General features: G+C 43.2%; 2 protein-coding genes across 2 annotated transcripts; both read left to right on the forward strand.

Annotated features, from left to right (window-relative positions):
* Positions 1-501: 501 nt before the first annotated feature.
* LOC102961708 (olfactory receptor 11A1-like) lies at positions 502-1554 on the forward strand. The gene has a single exon (XM_007073078.1). The coding sequence runs from the start codon at positions 502-504 to the stop codon at positions 1552-1554; it is 1053 nt and encodes a 350-aa protein (XP_007073140.1).
* A 5164-nt stretch (positions 1555-6718) lies between these two features.
* Positions 6719-9571, forward strand: LOC102972398 (lysozyme C, milk isozyme-like). Its single transcript, XM_007072955.3, is given in 5 exon segments — positions 6719-6782; positions 6785-6856; positions 8095-8256; positions 8804-8882; positions 9228-9571. Coding segments are annotated over 5 exon segments (426 nt in total). The 3' UTR covers positions 9277-9571.
* The last annotated feature ends 8858 nt before the right edge of the window (positions 9572-18429 follow it).

Below are 18429 nucleotides of genomic sequence, written 5' to 3' on the forward strand. Positions count from 1 at the left end.
AAGGATTTGAGAAAGCACTATAGGATAGTAGACTATGGAAGGAGATTTGGAGTCAAGCAAACTTGGGTTCACATCATGACTCCATCATAATTGCCTTAAATAATTGACTTAATCCCACTGGGTCTGTTTCTCCTCTATATACAAGAGACAATAAGGGCTATCTTTAGTGCTTGCTGTGATGAATAAATAAATAAGCCAAGTATAGCATGTGGTCCTAATAGGATCTTCGTTAAAGTTAACCTTCTTCTAGGGGTGCCTGAGTGGCTCAGTTGGTTAAATGGCCGACTTCACCTCAGGTCATGATCTTGCAGTCCGTGAGTTCGAACCCCGCATTAGGCTCTGTGCTGACAGCTCAGAGCCTGGAGCCTGCTTTGGATTCTGTGTCTCCCTCTCTCTGCCCGTCCCCTGCTCATACTCTGCCTCTGTCTCTCTCTCAAAAATAAATAAACATTAAAAAAATTTAAAGTTAACCTTTTTCTCTTCTCTTGGGCCCAGATCTAGATGAGGAAGCAGTCCAGTGGTGATAGTGAAAACCAGACCACCTGGCTGATCCTGGTTGGCTTTGGGGAGCTGCAACACCTGGGCTTCCTCCCCTTCACCTTCTTTTTAGCCATCTATGTGATAACAGTTGGGGGCAACGCCCTCATCGTGCTGGCTGTGGCCTCCAGTCGGACACTCCACACACCCATGTACTTCTTCCTCTGCCACTTCTCCTTGCTGGAGATTGGCTACACCTCCAACATCATGCCTCAGCTGCTGCAGAGCTTCCTGAAAGGGAGGGAGGCCATCTCACTGGTCAGCTGTCTGGTCCAGTTCTACATGTTTGCCTCGCTGGCTGCAGTTGAGTGCCTCCTGCTATCTGCTATGTCCTATGACCGTTACCTGGCCATCTGCCACCCGCTTCGCTACCCTGTCCTGATGAGCACATGGTTGTGTGGCTGCCTGGCTGCTGGAGTCTGGGTCAGTGGATTTTCTTTCTCTGCCTTCACTCTGGCCCTGGCAGCCCCTCTGACCCTCTGCTCTGGCAAAAGGGAGATCGACCACTACTTCTGTGACTTTGCTCCAGTTGTAGGGCTGTTCTGTGGAGATGTGGGGGTTATGTGGGCAGCTGGAGTGAGCATCTCAGGCTTTCTGACACTGGTCCCCTTCCTGTTGATTGTGGCATCCTATGCCTTCATCTTAAGGACTGTGCTGCAAATACCTTCAGGCCATGGTAGACAGAAAGCTTTCTCCACCTGTTCCTCCCACCTCAGTGTGGTCGGGGTGTATTATGGCACTCTCATTGTGGTCTATGTAGCCCCAACAGACCACATGGCCCCCTTGCTCCGAAAGGCCTTCTCTGTCCTCTACACTGTATTCACCCCTATGGTCAACCCCATTATTTACAGCCTCAAGAACCAAGAGGTAAAGGGGGCCCTTCATAGGCTCTGGGGACAGCTCATCCCAAGTGATACCCCACTGAGGGGGAATAGGACAGCTAGTGACTTCTACCTGGATTCCAGCTTAGCCCCCTCCTCAAAGTCTAGAGGACTAGAGACCACAGTGAAAAGATGAATACTGAGGGATTGAAAATAGGTGTCTGACAAAATACGTAACTTCATTTTTCCAGTTGGGATGGGGTAGGGATCAAAATCTCATGCCTTATACAGGGCCAAACTATTATAGACACTCCATAAATATTAGTTGACAGAAACGAACGAATGAATGAATATGGAAAAGAATGCAAGAAAGAGCAGAGAACAACACCAAGTGGGGAACATCTGCAAATTATTAATCTAAGATGGCAAGACTAAGGTTGGCAGATAGAAAAAGGAAGGGGTAGGGAGATGGTAATGAGGACCACAATTAACATCTCCTGACATGCTTCAAATGAAATCTCAGAAACAGAGACAGACTTGAGCGTAAAGTCTATGGAGCAGTGATGTAGGTAGTGATGGTGCGAGAGCCAGTTCCCCTGCATCCAGACAAGGCATCCCCTTGGGAGAGAGGAGTCAGCCATTCATACCTACGGCCCAAGAGGCCAACTGGGCCACTGCTCTGAGAGTTCCCATTAGTCCTCCTGTTGTTGATGTCAGACAGGTAGGAAGTAGGGAAAAGGAAGGAGACAATTAAATGAGAAAAGAAAGACATAAATTAAACTCAACAAGAGAATTCTGTAGTTTTCCCTCTATCAGAAAATCTTTGAAACCTCTTAAAAATGACACCAAAAAATTCTAATTTTTTTATTTGAATTGTATCAACATATTTCTCAAGGTATGGGATGTGGACCACCTGGTACCAGAATGATCTAGAGTAGCTGTTTACAAATGAAGACTTCTAGGCTCTTCATCAGACCTACAGAATCAGAATCTCTAGATGCGAGGCCCAGGGATCTGCATGTAACAAATGCCACAGATGATTCTCGGTGTAGGGAAAGGGCACGGCTCTCAGGGGTGACAGGAATAATAGCAGGAAAACTGACCCAAAAAAAAAAAAAAAAAAGGAATATAGTTCCCAGTTCCTCATGGATGTCGGGAGATGCAACCCTGAGTGATGGGTACGAGATAGGGAGATGTACAGAATGTACAGAGCCAGCAAGAGGATCTGGAGGAAAGTATAAAACCTGGGATAGCCAGCCCTGTCTGGGTGGAGTGGAAATACAGAGCAAGAAAAAACAAAGAGAAAATGTCCCTGCCTAGAAGGTTGCTTGGGAAGTGGTCAGAACCTAAGCTGTATATGAGTATTAAAAAATGTCTCTGTGATGTTTATTCTTTGCATTAAAGTCAAAAGTGAAATCCTGTGTTATAACGGTGTCTTGGAGGCCAGCACAGAATATACAGGATTGCACATCAGGTTCCCCAAACAAAGAACCCAGCAGCTTCCTCAGGATGCATGCCTCACGCGCCCAGAGGGGTTCCTTCACCTTCTGTGTGAGAGGCATTGAGAACAGAGTCAACCTGGGTGTAGACCAAGTTGGGAATTGTCGTGGAGGCACGGGGAGGTGTGGGTCCCAAGGCCTGCACAAATGCAATGTATTGCCTTTACAATATCATTTCCAGTGTTTTGACAAAGTTCCAAGCCCTTCTCCTCACCTGCCCCACAACTATCACCTGACATCCCCTGCCACAAGCAGTCCTGTGTCTACTCCTGAAGCCAGAAATTCCTAACATGTCACCATTTGAATAACTGGTCAAATGCACATAGTACCTCGGTAGAGGAAAGAGGCACGCCTATCTGTGTTGATCTGTGCTCTCCCTCATACCAGCTTCAGCAAATTACTGCACCTCTTTGAGCCTCAGATTTCCGATCCGTGATATGAAACCAATAATAAATAAGACAGACACATACATACTTCACAGGGTTGTTGTGGCAATGAAACAAAATACATATAATAAAGTCCTCTATCTCTGTGTTTTACTTGGCCTATGACACATTTTAACAAATATTAACATCCTCCCCTCACTCTCCCTTTCCTCAAGGGAAGTCAGGAGACACCCTGTCCCTTTCGGTCACATCACCGAGGACCAGCCCTTTCCTGGAGTGGAACCTGACTGCATAGACACATGAGGCACAGCTGCTCCTTCTCGTTACCTGGCATTAAAGGGTTGAGAATTCTGGGAGGACACCAGGTTATAAGAAAACTGGACCTAAATAGAAGAGAAACCCCAGAGGAGAGAGAGAAGGAAAGTAGAAAAGAAGAGAAGAGATGGGAGAGGAAGGAAGACAGGGAACAGGGAAATGACAAGATGGGAAGGGGAAGAGGAGAGACAATGGAAGGGAAAGTAAACAACAACAAGTGGAAGGGGTAAGAAAGGAAAGAAGTAGGAGAAGGAAAGGAGAAAGGAAGGGTTCCGGAAGCCATTCCCACATTCCTCCACTTGGACCACACGTTTCTGTTCCTAATGAAAAGGTAGGGGCACCTGGATGGCTCAGTCAGTTAATCATCAGACCGGATTTCAGTTCAGGTCTTGATCTCAGGGTGGTGAGTCCAGTCCCGGTGTTGGACCCTGTCCTGGGCATGAAGACTGCTTTAAAAAAAAAAAAAAAAAAAAAGGAAGCAGATTGGGTTTTTAATGGATTGCTTTAAAATGTTTCAGTTATTAATAGGACTTCTGTTCAGTATTGCACTGTAAGTCCATGCTTTGAGATACCCTACATAAAGCAAGCACACAAAAATAAATGAAAAAATGAAAAGGAAAAAGTGTAAAAGGCATATAATAGCTCAAAAACAAAATAGGGGCACCTGGGTGGCTCAGTCGGTTAAGCCTACTTCGGCTCAAGTCATGATCTCACGGTTTGTGGGTCCAAGCCCCATGTCAAGCTCTGTGCTGACAGCTAGGAACCAGGAGCCCGCTTCGGATTCTATGTCTCCCTCTTTCTCTGCCCCTCCCGCACTTGCGATCTGTCTCTCTCTCTCTCTCTCTCAAAATAATCAGTAAACATTAAAAACTAAATAGGTTTTAAAAATAAATTAAATAAATAAATAAATAAATATCTCCAGGGGCGCCTGGGTGGTTCCGTCAGTTGAGCATCCAACTTCGGCTCAGGTCACGGTCTCACAGGTTTGTGAGTTCGAGCCCAGCGTCCCTGTCAGTGCAAAACCTGCTTCAGCCCCTCTGTTCCCCTCACTCTCTGCCCCTCCCCCTTGTGTGCCCTATTTCTCTCTCAAACCTAAAATAAGCTTTTTTTTTTTAATAAACAGATAAATAAATAAATAACATGAACTTTTTTTTTAATTTTAATAAATAAATAAATAAAATCTCCATGAGCCACAAATCTAAGGAAACTAATAAAAGCTGTGAGTAGGGCTGAAGCTGAAGACCTTATAGCAAGAGGCAGCTATAAGTTCAGCTCCTGCAGGTTAACAGAGATCAAAATTTCTCCACTTGCAGTAGGAACTAGAGCCAAAGTCACTCTAGAAAGGAGGGGCTGGGAACAGGGCCTCTTTTTATTAAAGAGAGATGGGAAAAACTGCTGCCTGCTCCTGTCTGAGGCAAAAGCTTATCCAGAGCACATCTGAGGAGGCGAGAGAGTACATAGCTTAATGACCAGGAATTGAGAGTGTGTACGTGTGTTCTCGCACTCAAAATGAGTCTGAGATCCAACATTATAAAAGACTTGGAAAAAACCTCAGTCCACAAAATGGCCAAAAAATCAACAGTTGGAAGATAAATTTACACTAGAGAATATTAAAAAATCTCAAGTCTGAAAGACAAGTACCATATGATTTCACTCATATGTATAATCTAAAAAAAAAAAAAAAATGAACAAAAAACGCAGAAAGAGACCCATAAATACAGAAAACAAACTGATGGTTGCCAGAAGGGAGAGGAGTAGGGGAATGATCTCACAGTTTGTGGGTTGGAGCCCCACATCAGGCTCACTGCTGTCAGTGCAGAGCCCATTTCAAACCCTCCATCTCCCTCTCTCTCTGCCCCTCCCCAGCTTGTACACACACACTCTCCCTCTCTCTCTCTCAAAAATAAATAAACATTAAGAAAAAAATTTTTTTAAAGAAAGTACTGATATAGTGATAATTCTTCCTTCACAATGTCTATCCATCTAACTGAATCAAGGCCTTGTGCTTTAATAAAAATAATCAGCTTTTTTCTTTTTAAAAATGTTTTAATGTTTATTTTTGAGAAAGAGAGAGAGAGAGGAGAGGTGAGAGAGAAAGAGAGAAGGAGACACAGAATCTGAAGCAGGCTCCAAGCTCTGAGCTGTCAGCACAGGGCCCGATGCAGGGCTAGAACTCATGGACCGCGAGATCATGACCTGAGCCAAAGTCAGGCGCTTAACCGACTGAGCCACCCAGGCACCCCAGCTTTTTTCTAACCATGTATATCTCCTCTTAGTTCTGTTTCTCTAGAGAACACTGACTAATACAAGATGTTTGACAATCACTGATTACACAGATACTAGAAAGAATTCAAGTAGAGTTGGAGGTTTAGATCTGATGACTTCTTTCAGACACAGAGATATTATGAACTTAGGTTCTAGTAGTCTCCTGTTCAACTTATAGTTCACTGATTGCTGATGCCAGAAGATCCTCAATTTCCCCAAACTCAGTGATGCCAATCATGGATTCCCCCCACTAGACTGAGTAGGAAAATACCTTCAGCCAACCACAGATAATGAGCCAAGTTCAGCAAAGTACACAGGGACAACCCCCTCTGGGGACATTCCAACAAAAGCACAAGGCTTGAAAATCATACTGGTGGGGCACTTGGGTGGTTCAGTCAGTTGAGCATCTGGGTCTTGATTTCAGCTCAGGTCATGATCCCAGAGTCAAGGGATCGAGCCCTGAGTCAGTTCCACACTGAGCATGCAACCTGCTTGAGATTCTCTGTGTCCCTCTGCCCCTCTCTGACTTGCACAGTCTCTCAAAAAAGGAAAGCAAAGGCAAGGCAAGGCAAGGAAAAAAAAAAGAAAAAAAGAAAACCGTACTTTTTCCTACCAACTCCCATCTCTCCCCATTTTACCTCCTCATGCATTTGCCCAAATACAGGACCCACCCCCACCAAAATGAGACTTTATTCCTGGTATTATTCTTGGTTACATCCCCTTCCCTGAAGTTCACCCTGGCGGGGCCAGTTTGGGGAATTAGCCTTGGGCAACCATATCCTTCCTGGCAGAGCTGCCAGCATTATTGCCCAATCAGAGACATCTTTGTGCCCGTAGGGTATAAGAGACAACAGCATCCTGGACATAGCAGACTGGGGTTCCACCAGCTACAGAAATGAGGTCCATTCTGATCATCTGCCTCCTCGGCTGCTTCTTTGCAGCATATGAGGCCAAAATCTTCTCAAGTGTGGGCTGGCCCGCAAGCTGAAGGCAGAGGGAATGGATGGCTTCCATGGCTACAGCCTGGCAAACTGTGAGTATGAACCATCCATCATTCTATCTCTGCTCAAAGAGGCCTTCTTCCCCAACCAAGCAATCTTTCCCTTTTCACCTTGTGATTTACTCATTTACTCATTTGCTCTCTTGCACTCCCCGAATGCTCCTCTTGTCTCCACCTCTGCTGCCTTGTCATTCCTATCAGGATCTCCATTTTTCTCTTTCCACCAGGGATTATTTGATCTGTAATAGATTTTCTTCTGCTGTTCCCCGAAATCACCTTCCCACCCAGTGCCCTTGAATACTTCCTTGGATCCATCCAGAAACTCACCTAACCACTTGCAAGTTTGCTCCCATCACCTTGGCTTTCATCTGCATCCTTTTTAGTCCAGGTCCCTGCAGCAGAGCTGGTGCTGCCTCCCACCCTCTCCCCTGCCCTTTTGTCCACCAAAAACTAACCTCCATCTGCTGAGTTTGTCTAAAGTCTGTTCTATCCGTGTCACAAGAGAGTTGGAAGGGAATTGTGAGAACAGAAGGGGAGACGATGACAAAGTGCAAGAAGGATTGAGAATCTTGGTCACCCATCCCATTAGGCACAACACATAAAGTTATTTCAATTTCCCTTGGATATCTTCATTTTTCTTCATGCCAAACATCCTTTCCTGTCCCCGCCAAGGATAGCTTTTTTGGGCTCCCTTTCTAGGATGCCCCTCTATTACTTCTCCACCTCTTCCCTTCCATATACCTGGGGATAGAAGCCAAAAAAGGGGGGGTAAATATACAAGGCAAGAGTTAGCTATTTGGCTGGAAGATGAGGCTGGAAATGTAGACTGGGAAACAGACTGTGATTGATTATTGGGCATCCCAAATGCATTTATTTAACAAATTGTTATTACATACTTATCATGGGCTAATTATTGCTTAGGACCAGGAATACACAATGGATTATAAATATAAATCTAGGGGTGTCTGGGTAGCTCAGTCAGTTAAGTGTCTGACTCTTGATCTCAGCTCAGGTCTTGATCTCAGGGTCGTGATTTCAGGCCCCACGTTGGATTCCATGGTGGGTGTGAGCCTACTTAAAGTGTGTGTGTGTGTGTGTGTGTGTGTGTGTGTGTGTGTACACACATACATATAAATATAACATTGAGGACCTCATAGTCTCTTCATTTCAGTCTTAGGGGACTTTATGGCAGTTCTAGTACAGCAGAAGTTGTGTCTCATCACGAAACAATCCTCCTTTTCTAGCCACACCTTTTGTTCTCTCTGACACAGGGGTCTGCATGGCTGAGCATGAGAGTAACTTCAACACCCAGGCCTTCAATGGGAAAAATGACAATGGCAGCAGTGACTATGGGATCTTCCAGATCAACAGCAAGTGGTGGTGCAAAAATAACTCCTCCCCTTCAGCAAATGCCTGCAACACAATGTGCAGTAGTAAGGACACCTTCCCCTCTGAGGGCTGGGTGACATGGGGCAGGTGCACTGCTCCCTAACACCTGACCCTTGGCCAGTGCTGTAGAAGTTGAGGATAGGGAAGAAAGGGGCCCAAACAGTCTTCCACAGAGCTCTTCCTGCCAGAAAGGAGGAAGAAAGATACAATGACCTCTGACTAAGCCTCACCTTCTGGGCTCCCATCCCTCAATACATGGCATCCTGTTCCTCGCACACACATGACTGTATCACCCGTCCACATACCCCACATAGCACTCTGGACACACTAAGTTTTTCCTGAAAACAGAGGTTCTCCCGGGACCCTCAGGTATGTCCTGGGTGCCCTCTGGAAGGAACAATGCTCAGAGGCAGATTCAAAGCAAGGCAAGAAAATCCAGGCAAACAGAAGGCAAACCCACAGAAGAGCTCCAGAGATAGAGGGTTTCTGACTCCGGCTCCATTTCCTCTGGGAATTCCTCTCAAAAAATCATTGATTAATGAAACAGGAAAAGGGGTTTTTCCCTCCCTGCTCAGCCACTTTTCCTTTCAGGGTTTCTGGATGACAACATCAGTGATGACATCACCTGTGCCAAGAGGGTTGTGAAAGATCCTAATGGGATGTCTGCCTGGTAAGCAGAACATACAGGGCAATGATGAGCCACGCTGCCAGGGATGGACCCAGACAGTATTCGGGATGCTGATAAAATAAGCAGCATCTCTGCCGTAGGATTCTCCCTGGGCTTTGTAGGGAGCTGAGACTCTTCTCCCAATGTGAAATGAGGCAGAGTAATACCGTGATGTGCTCACCCCATGCATCTCTGTGGCACATGTTCTTAGATGGGCAAACCCTCCCTATTGAGCCTCTCCCACAGTATAAACTGAGTCCAGCCTGCAGACCCTACATCCCCTCTCAGCTGAGCCACTATACACTCCTGCCCCTGCCTCTGATCTATGCTGTATTTCTCTATTCTTAGGGTGGCCTGGGTAAGACACTGCAGATATCTAGCCAGTTGTAATCTGTGAGACTGTCATTGAATATGGCTCCTGGAGAAAGTGGCCAAGTTCTTGGAAACTCTGAATTTCTAACCCCCCTCCCCCATCTCTGCCTCCAAAATAAAAGTTACTCAAGTTCACCTGTCTTAAGTATCATGTTTAAGGACTGGGTTATGATGAGACTTGCTACCTGCTATAGACAGCTGAAGATCCTCATTTCTCCAAGCCCATCACTGAAGTTCCCTGTATCTCCTCTGGAAAGCCAGTTAAGGAAAATCCTTTCCTGAGAACTGCTTGAGACTGAAACTGACCGTTGAATATAGCATTCTTGATGTAAGCTCTTATGAAATTCATTAGGTAGAGGTGGCTGATATTATTCTCCATCACCATGAAGGAGAGTTCAAGAGAAGAAAATTGTGGGAAACATTCAGTTTAGACATAGAGAAGGACTGGAAGAATGTCAGGATGATTATGTTGGCTAGGGTAAATGACTAAGCTGCTATAACAGAACCCCAAAAACATGGCATTCTCACAAAACAGTCCAAGGTGCATAGACAAGCTCCTTTGTCCCACACAGAGATTCAGAAATTCAGATTCCTTCCATCTTGCACTTCCACCACCCTTTAAAGCAGTGCTGCTCAAAGTGCGGTCCACAGACCAACAGCATCAACAATATCTGGATACTTGTTAAAAATGTAAATTCTTAGGGTGCCTGGGTGGCTCAGTCATTGAAGCATCCAACTCTTGATTTCAGCTCAGGTCATGATGTCCCGGTTTGTGAAATTTAGCCCCACATTAGGCTCTGAGCTGACAGTGTGGAGATTCTTGTGATTCTTACACTACCTTTCTTTCGGGCTCTCCCCTGCCTGTGAAAGGGCTCTCTCCCTCTCTCAAAATAAATAAATAAAACTTTTTTTAAAAAAGCAAATTATTGGGCCCACAGTAGACCTACTGAATCACTGTTTTAATCTCTGTGGTTTTTAAATTTTTTTATTTTTATTTTTTGAGAGAGAGAGACAGAGAGTGCATGCAAGTGGGGGAGGGAGAAGGAGGGAGAGAATCTTAAACAGGCTCCATACTCAGCACAGAGCCCTACATGGGGCTCGATCTCACAACTGTGAGATAACGACCTGAGCCAAAATCAAGAGTCAGAAACTCAACCAACTGAGCTGCTCAGGCACCCCTTAATCTCTGTTTTAATGAGCTCTCCAGATGTTACTTATGCATTAAAAAAGAAATTGAGAAGCACTGCCCTAGGGTATTGTCCTACAAGGACAAAGCTAGATTGAAGACACTCCATGCTCTAAATTGAGGATGGGGAGTAAGTTTGGAGAAACATACATGCAATGTTTTAAGGTCCAGGCCTGAAGGAGGCACATGTCACTTCCATTAATACTCCAAAGACAGAATATAATCACCAGCCATTCCCAGATGCAAGGGGGCTTAGGAAACATAGTACCAGCTAGACAGCCCAGGGCCTGTTAATAATACTATTACAGGAAAAAGGGGAAATGGATTTGGATGGACAACTAGTAGTTTCTGCCACAGCAATTAATAAATCATTAAGAAAGTAAATCACAATCACATTCCTATGGTATAAATGTTTTCATATAACAGTATTTTTGTGCCCCACCATCCGTTTACACATATCTTGTGGGCAAGGTTCTTCCGCCTCTGGATAAAAACTCAGGCAGGTACCATGACTTTCATGGTCACCCTCAGATAATGAGAGCACACCAACTCTGTCCAAGGAATTTTCCCCTCCTCTCTCCAGCTCTTTTCTTGGCATCTCCAACATCTTTTATAGACTGTCAATGGAAGATTCAATTAAAGATGCAAAACAGATTCCCACAATCTCTTTTTTAAATATTTGTAGTCTCGCAACCATCCAAGCACCCTGTCCCTTCCTGTACTAGAATGAATGGTTATTCCCAATTCCTTACCCCCTCTGTCATGGGATATTCCAGAGCACTACAATGGACAGAGTACCCACCCACCACATGGATGTTGAACTTGGTCATGTGATTTGCTTTGCCAATAGAATGTTAGCAGATGTGACACAAGTAGAAACTAAAAATGTGATTGCATGGTTTCGTCTGACCCCTTGTGCTCCTGTGATTGCCCGACAAGAGCATGCCCCAGGTACTCACTCTCCCCTCACCCCCACCTGGGCTCCAGAATGAAACATGTGGAACAGACTTGAAACCAGCCCAAATCCTGGTTCCTAGAGTCCCCTCCCCCTCCACTCAATCAAAAATCCACCAGACCCAGGAGCAGGAAAAAAAAAAAATGTTGTTATAAGCCACTGAGTTTTGAGGTGGTTTGAGACATAACAACAACAACAACAACAACAACAACAACAAACTAATACTCTTTCCCACCCTTGTGTCTTCTCAGAGTCATCCCCTTTACATAACCACCACAAATCCTACCCCTCACTTAGATTACCAGCAGGACTCTTTACTGTGAGAATACAGATGCTGTACTTCCCTTGATGGATTTGTATTAATTTAGTTAAAATATATTTGCTGAGCCTTTACTTTGTGGTTAGTTGCTCTGAAAAGAGGTTTAGATGAGGGCCTTGCCCTTTTCCATATTGCAAACCCAGGGTGGAAATCTAAATTCCCTACCCAGAATAATCCAACCAGTAACTAATATAAATGGGCCCTCAATCAAATTCTAATATAGTTCCTTTCCTCTCCCTGCATAAACCAATGATGGGAGTGTATACATAGTTTTTGTAAATGTTGGTTAGGCATTTGTGAAACAAAAAAATTTTGTCTCCTCTGGGATGCTTATTTTTATTCACCCCTGAAAATGCAACAATGTTCTTTTTAATTCTATAAAAATCATCTGAAGAATAGCTGAGGCAATGTAAAGAAAAACAAAACCAGAAGACTCACACTACCAAATTTCAAGACCTATTACAAAACTATAGTAATTATGATAGCACGGTATGGGGGTACAGATAGGCAAATAGACTCGTGGGACAGAATGATGACTCTCACAAACCTGGCCAACTGATAGGACAAAGGTATTGCAGTGGGGAAAGGATGATATTTTTAATAAATGGTGCTGAATCAACTGGCTATCCATATGGCTGCTCTTATTATCTTTTATTCATCTCAGAGCTCTCTGTGGTATTAGAAGAAGGAACAGACACACATCTATGATTCTAACCAGCTACGAACTTTTCCACTCATTGAATAAATAAATATTTAGGGACGCCTGGGTGGCTCAGTCGGTTGAGCGTCTGACTTCGGCTCAGGTCATGATCTCACCATTCATGAGTTCAAGTCCCACATGGGGCTCTGTGCTGACAGCTCGGGAGCCTGGAGCCTGCTTCAGATTCTGTCTCCCTCTCTCTCTGCCCCTCCCTGCTCATGCTCTGTCTGTCTGTCTGTCTCTCTCTCTCAAATAAACTTAAAAAAAGTTTTTTTTAATTAAAAAAAATAAACATTTAACAGAAAGCAACAGAAGAGGTAATAGTAGACTTTTTTCACCTTCCCAAGATCCAGATATAAACTGGACTTTGAAATATTTTGCCTCAGAGCTGCAGAATCAAACAAAACATTGGCCCTAAAACCTCATCCTTTTGTTTTGTTTTGTTTTGTTTTTCCTTTTTGCTACACCAAAGGAAGCTGCACTGGAAAGAAAGGCAAGCAAACATTTCACCCCACAGCAGAGAAGATCCCAGGATAGAGAACACCCAGCCGTGGAGTTAGCAGAGTTCTTCTCTGGTGGGAAAAACTCATGCCACACACAATTAATGCTCTGATCTCATACTGTATCATTTTACTCAAAACCAATAAGCTTCCTTTTCTCCAGAAAAAGCAGAATGAGTTTGTTGTTCACATTTTTAGAAATCCTTATTTGAGCAATACAACCTTGCGGTTTGAAGGGAGGAAAGGAAAAGTTTGGACATCAGGGTTACAAATCCTCTCTGACAGGTATGGCCAAGAGTAGGGGAACTTTGAACAGACATTTCACCAAAGAAGATACATGGATGGCAAATAAGCATCTGATGAAAAGATGACCAACGTCATTAATCACAAGTGTAAAGCTAACAAAAACAACGAGATACCACTATACATCATTAGAATGGCTAAAATGAAAAAGACTGACCATACCAAGGGTTGTTGACGAGGATGCGGAGGAATAAACTCTCATGCACCACTAACGAGAATATAAAATGATAAAACCGTTTTGGCAAACGACGTTTTAGTTTGATCCAGCCATCACACTCATGTGTTTACCCAAGAATAAAGGAAGTGTATGTGCATACAAATGCATGTACAAAAGTGTCCATAAATGCCTTATTTGTAAAAGCCAAATTCTGGAAATAAGCCAAATGTCCATCAACGTATAAGGAATAAAGAAATTGCAATATATCCATGTAAGGGGACACTACTCAGCAATAAAAAGGAACTATTGATACACACAATATGATTAAGGTTCAAAATAATTACGCTAAATGAAAGAAGTCAGGCCAAAAAAGAGTATATAATCCCATTTATACAAATTTATATAATTCCATTTATATAAAACTCTAGAAAGTGCAAACTAACCTATAGTGACAGAAAGCAGATCGGTGGTTGCTTTGGAAAGGGGATAGAAGGAATGTGGGGGAGGGGCACCTGGGTGGCTCAGCAGGTTAAGCATCTGACTTCAGCTCAGGTCAATATCTCATGGTTTGTAGGTTTGAGACTTGCATCGGAGTCTGCTTTGGATTCTGTCTCCCTCTCTCTCTCCCTCTCCTCTGCTAGCACTCTCTCTCTCAAAAATAAACATTAAAAAAAAAAAAAAAGGAAGAAATGTAGGGGAGACACTACACAAAGACCCAAAAATGTTTTCAGAGGAATGGATATGTTTACTATCTTTATTGTGATGAGTCTATTATTATTCATGAGTTTATACATATGTCAAAATGTATATTTTGGCAAATTGTATACTTTATGTACAGCTTATTCTATATCAATTATGCCTCAATAAAGCTATTTTAAATTTTTTTTTTAACGTTTATTTATTTTTGAGACGGAGAGAGACAGAGCATGAACGGGGGAGGGTCAGAGAGAGGGAGACACAGAATCTGAAACAGGCTCCAGGCTCTGAGCTGTCAGCACAGAGCCCGACACGGGGCTCGAACTCACGGACCACAAAATCATGACCTGAGCCGAAGTCGGCCACTTAACCGACTGAGCCACCCAGGCGCCCCAAAGCTGTTTTAAAAAAGAGGCGTGCCTGGGTGGCTCAGTCGGTTAAGCCACTGCCTCTTGATTTAGGCTCAGGTCACGATCTTATCGTTCATGAGTTCGAGCCCTGCGTTGGACAGTGACAGTGCACAGCCTGGTTGGGATTCTCTCTCTCTTCCCCTCTCTCTCTGCACTTCCACTGCTCTTGCGCTCTCTCTCCCTCTCAAAATAAATAAATAAACTTTAAAAAAAGAAAAGAAAAACTGTTAAGCGTCTACCATAAGCAAGAATAAGATACAAATCTCAAAACTGCACTCTACCTCAAAGGAAAGATGTTCAACTAAAACTTCAAAGTTAATATTCTACACAACTGGGATAAATTCATTACAAGAATACAGACTGGTACGTGCTCCATGTAAAGTGATCTTACTCATGAGTCTATCTGGAGTCTTACATCAGCTCTGACACTAACTACTTGCTCTTATGGGTTGAATTGTGGCCCCCAAGAAAAATACGTTAAAGTCCCAATTGCCAGAACCTTGGAATGTGAACTTATTTGCAAAGTAGGGTCTTTGCAGATGTAATTAGTGAAGACCTGATCATGAGAAGTAGGGTGGGCCCCTAATCCAATATGACTGGCTTCCTTCTAAGACGACAGCCATGTAAAGACACAAATACAGGGAAAATGACATGTGATGAAGACAGAGATTGGAGTTATGAATCTGCAACCCAAAGAATGCCAAAAAGGCTGGCAAACCACCAGAAGCCAGGATCAGGAAAGGAAGGATCTTTCCCCACAGGTTTCTGAGGGAGCATGGGCCTGCCAACACCTTGATTTCAAACTTCTGGCTTCTGGAACTATGAGAGAATAAATTTCTCCCCCTGCATTAGTGGGGGAGGTGAGAGGACCTATTGCTCTAAGAATGCCCTTCTGCCTGCATCTGACCCTTTGTCACAGCTACTTAGGACTTCTTTCTGCTTGTTCCACTCCTTACTTGGTCCTCATCTCTAAATTACAGGACATTTCTCCTCCTGTTAAGCATTCTTTCTCAGCATTCATTGGATACCTAAATTCCTTATCCTTTGGGATTGGTGACATACTATAGATTGCCAGAACTGGAAGAATTACTACTGCTGTTATTAGTACTAATTCCACTGGGTTACACTTACTTAGTGCTTCTATGTGCCAGGCAGTTATAGATTCATCTTCATTTCACACAAAGGGAAGTTAAGGCATAAGAGATTAACTAATTTGCCCAAAGAATTTCATATATAATTTATTACAATCCTTTTTTAAGTTAATTTATCTGAGAAAGAGAGAGAGCATGCGAGCAGGGGAGGGGAAGAGAGAGAGGAGACAGAGAATCCCAAGCAGGCTCAGCACTGTCAGTGCAAACCCTGACATGGAGCTGGATCCCATGAAGTGTGAGATCATGACCTGAGCCGAAATCCAGTCAGATGCTTAACTGACTGAGCCACTCAGACGTCCCCTCTTTTTTTTTTTTTTAAAGTTTAGTTTATGTATTTTGACAGAGGCGGGAGGAACAGAGAGAGAATGAGAGTGCATCCCAAACAATCTCTATACTGACAGCACAGAGCCTAACCTGGGGCTGGATCTCACAAACCATGAGATTGTGACCTGAGCCGAAATCAAGAGCTGGATGCCTAACCAGGTGCCCCACAATCCTCTTTTATAAAAAGTGAGGAAACCAAGACCCATAAATATTACTGACTTAACCAAGTGTATTAGGTTCCTGGGGCTGCTGTAACAAAGTGCTATAAACTGAGTGCCATCAGACTACAAAGCATGCCCGGCCCTTATAAAGGAGAGAGGGAAGGAAAGAGGGTTGAGTAGAAAGCATCCTAAAGTCCAATGCAATTCTACACATTTCGTAAGGTCAGTGGTGAGTCCATGAGCCAAAGTAATTCTGGGAGACTGAGTTTCCAGAAATAGGCCTGCCTCAGTACTTCTGCCACACTCATCCGGCAGTGGGAATCATGACCCTGATGTGAACATGGTGCCATGGCAGGAAGGAGAAAGTAGTTGAGAGCACTAAACTGCAGAATTTGTGCTAGTTATTTTTGCGCTTGCCTCCAAGGGGGTCCCTGACACCAAGTACAGATACAAGCTTAGGAGAAGATGCCATCAAGTGGAACTGATGGAAAAAAAAGAAGTATTGCTTGGAGTTAAAGACTCAGTGCTCCATAATGGGGGTGTGAGAAGAGATGGGAATGAATTCCCTCTCATACTACAGTATGAGCACCAAAAGGGCGGGAGCAAGCCAGCTACCTGCCCAAGAGCCTAGCATAATACTGAGAACATTAGAAGGTACTCAATAAAGGTTGTAGGTTCTAGGTTCACTTATTTATCAATTAATGTTCAAATACAAAGGAAGTGAGAAAGCAGGTAGTAGAGTAAAAGTGTGAAGGGAAGAAAATAAAGTCATGAATAGGCTATATAGAGAAGCAAAATGAGGTACTCCCACCAAGACCTATACATGGAGGTATAATTGACCTTAAAGAATTCAACCAAAAAATAGATCCATAATGGGTCAGAGAAGACACATGTAAAGTTACCTTAAAAATATAGAATGGCCCAGGGGTACCTGGGTGCTAATACACATAAGACAGCATTCTCACTTGCAAAATATTAGGATATTATATTGCTGCTGGACATCATGGGAAATAGTACATAATCCAAAGTACCCATTTTTGAACACACATTAGTTGCATAAAATCCCATTCCCATTTCATCACTTCAACCCTGACATTAAGCCTGCCATTTCAACCTTCACATTTCAGTCTCTTGCCAAAGTTGCTTCCCTATTTCTTGTAATCTCTGGGCATCGGAAGACATTCCATTCTGCATATTGGCATGTAAAAATTACCTCTGTGTCCATCATCAAAAAATCAAAAGAATACCATAAAGCTGAGCCATGAATGAGGGAAAGGTATTGGAGTGAGTGCACTAAAACAAAGAAATACAAGTTGCCACTAGGTCCAACCTTTAAGAGATAATCCAAATGTCTATACTTATATTTTTAAAATAGAATAATAGGGGTGCCTGGGTGGCTCAGTCAGTTAAGTGTCTGACTTTGGCTCAGGTCATGATCTCACAGCTTGTTAGTTCAAGCCCTGCATTGGGCTCTGTGTGGACAGCTCAGAGCCTGGAGCCTGCTTTGGATTCTGTGTCTCCCTTTTTATCTGTCTCTATCTCTGTCTCTCTCTCTCAAAAATAAACATTAAAAAAGTTTTTTAATAAAAAAATAAATAACCAGAAAATTTATATAAAGGTATATGCTTTTCAAAAAAATGCTTTGTTTTATAATTTTTACTATGGAATTATATAACATTTTAAATAATTATAAAATAACCCATTTGGCAAAATAATTATTCAAGAAGGAACCATTCCAAACTGACTTAAAAATACTATAATTTAAAGTGCGCTTGGGTGGCTCAGTCAGTTGAGTGTCCAGCTCTTGATTTCGGCTCAGGTCATGATCTCACAGTTCATGGCATTAAGCCTTGTGTCAGGCTCTACACTGGGGGCTCAGAGCCTACTTGGGATTCTCTCTTTCCCTCTCCCTCTCTCTGCCCCTCCCTCCTCTCAAAATAAATAAACATTAAAAAAATACTATTATTTAAAATATATATACTATGTGGGGAGCCTGGGTGGCTTGGTCGGTTGAGTGTGCACCTCTTAATTTCAGCTCAGGTCATGGTCTCCCAGTTCGTGAGATTGAGCCCTATGTCTGGCTCTGTGCTGACTTCACAGAGCCTGCTTGGGATTCTCTCTCTCCCTAAGTAAATAAATAAACTTAAAAAAAAAAGAGAAAAGTTTAATCTAAAATGATGGTATGGACCCTAGGCTTATCATGGGGAACATGTCATAATATATAAAAATATCAAATCACTATGATGTATACTTAAAATTAATAGGATATCCTATGTCAGTCTATGTCAATTAGACTTCAATTAAAAAATAAAATGA

The sequence above is a fragment of the Panthera tigris genome, chromosome B4 (assembly GCF_018350195.1).
Source record: "Panthera tigris isolate Pti1 chromosome B4, P.tigris_Pti1_mat1.1, whole genome shotgun sequence".
Taxonomy (NCBI): Eukaryota; Metazoa; Chordata; class Mammalia; order Carnivora; family Felidae; genus Panthera; species Panthera tigris.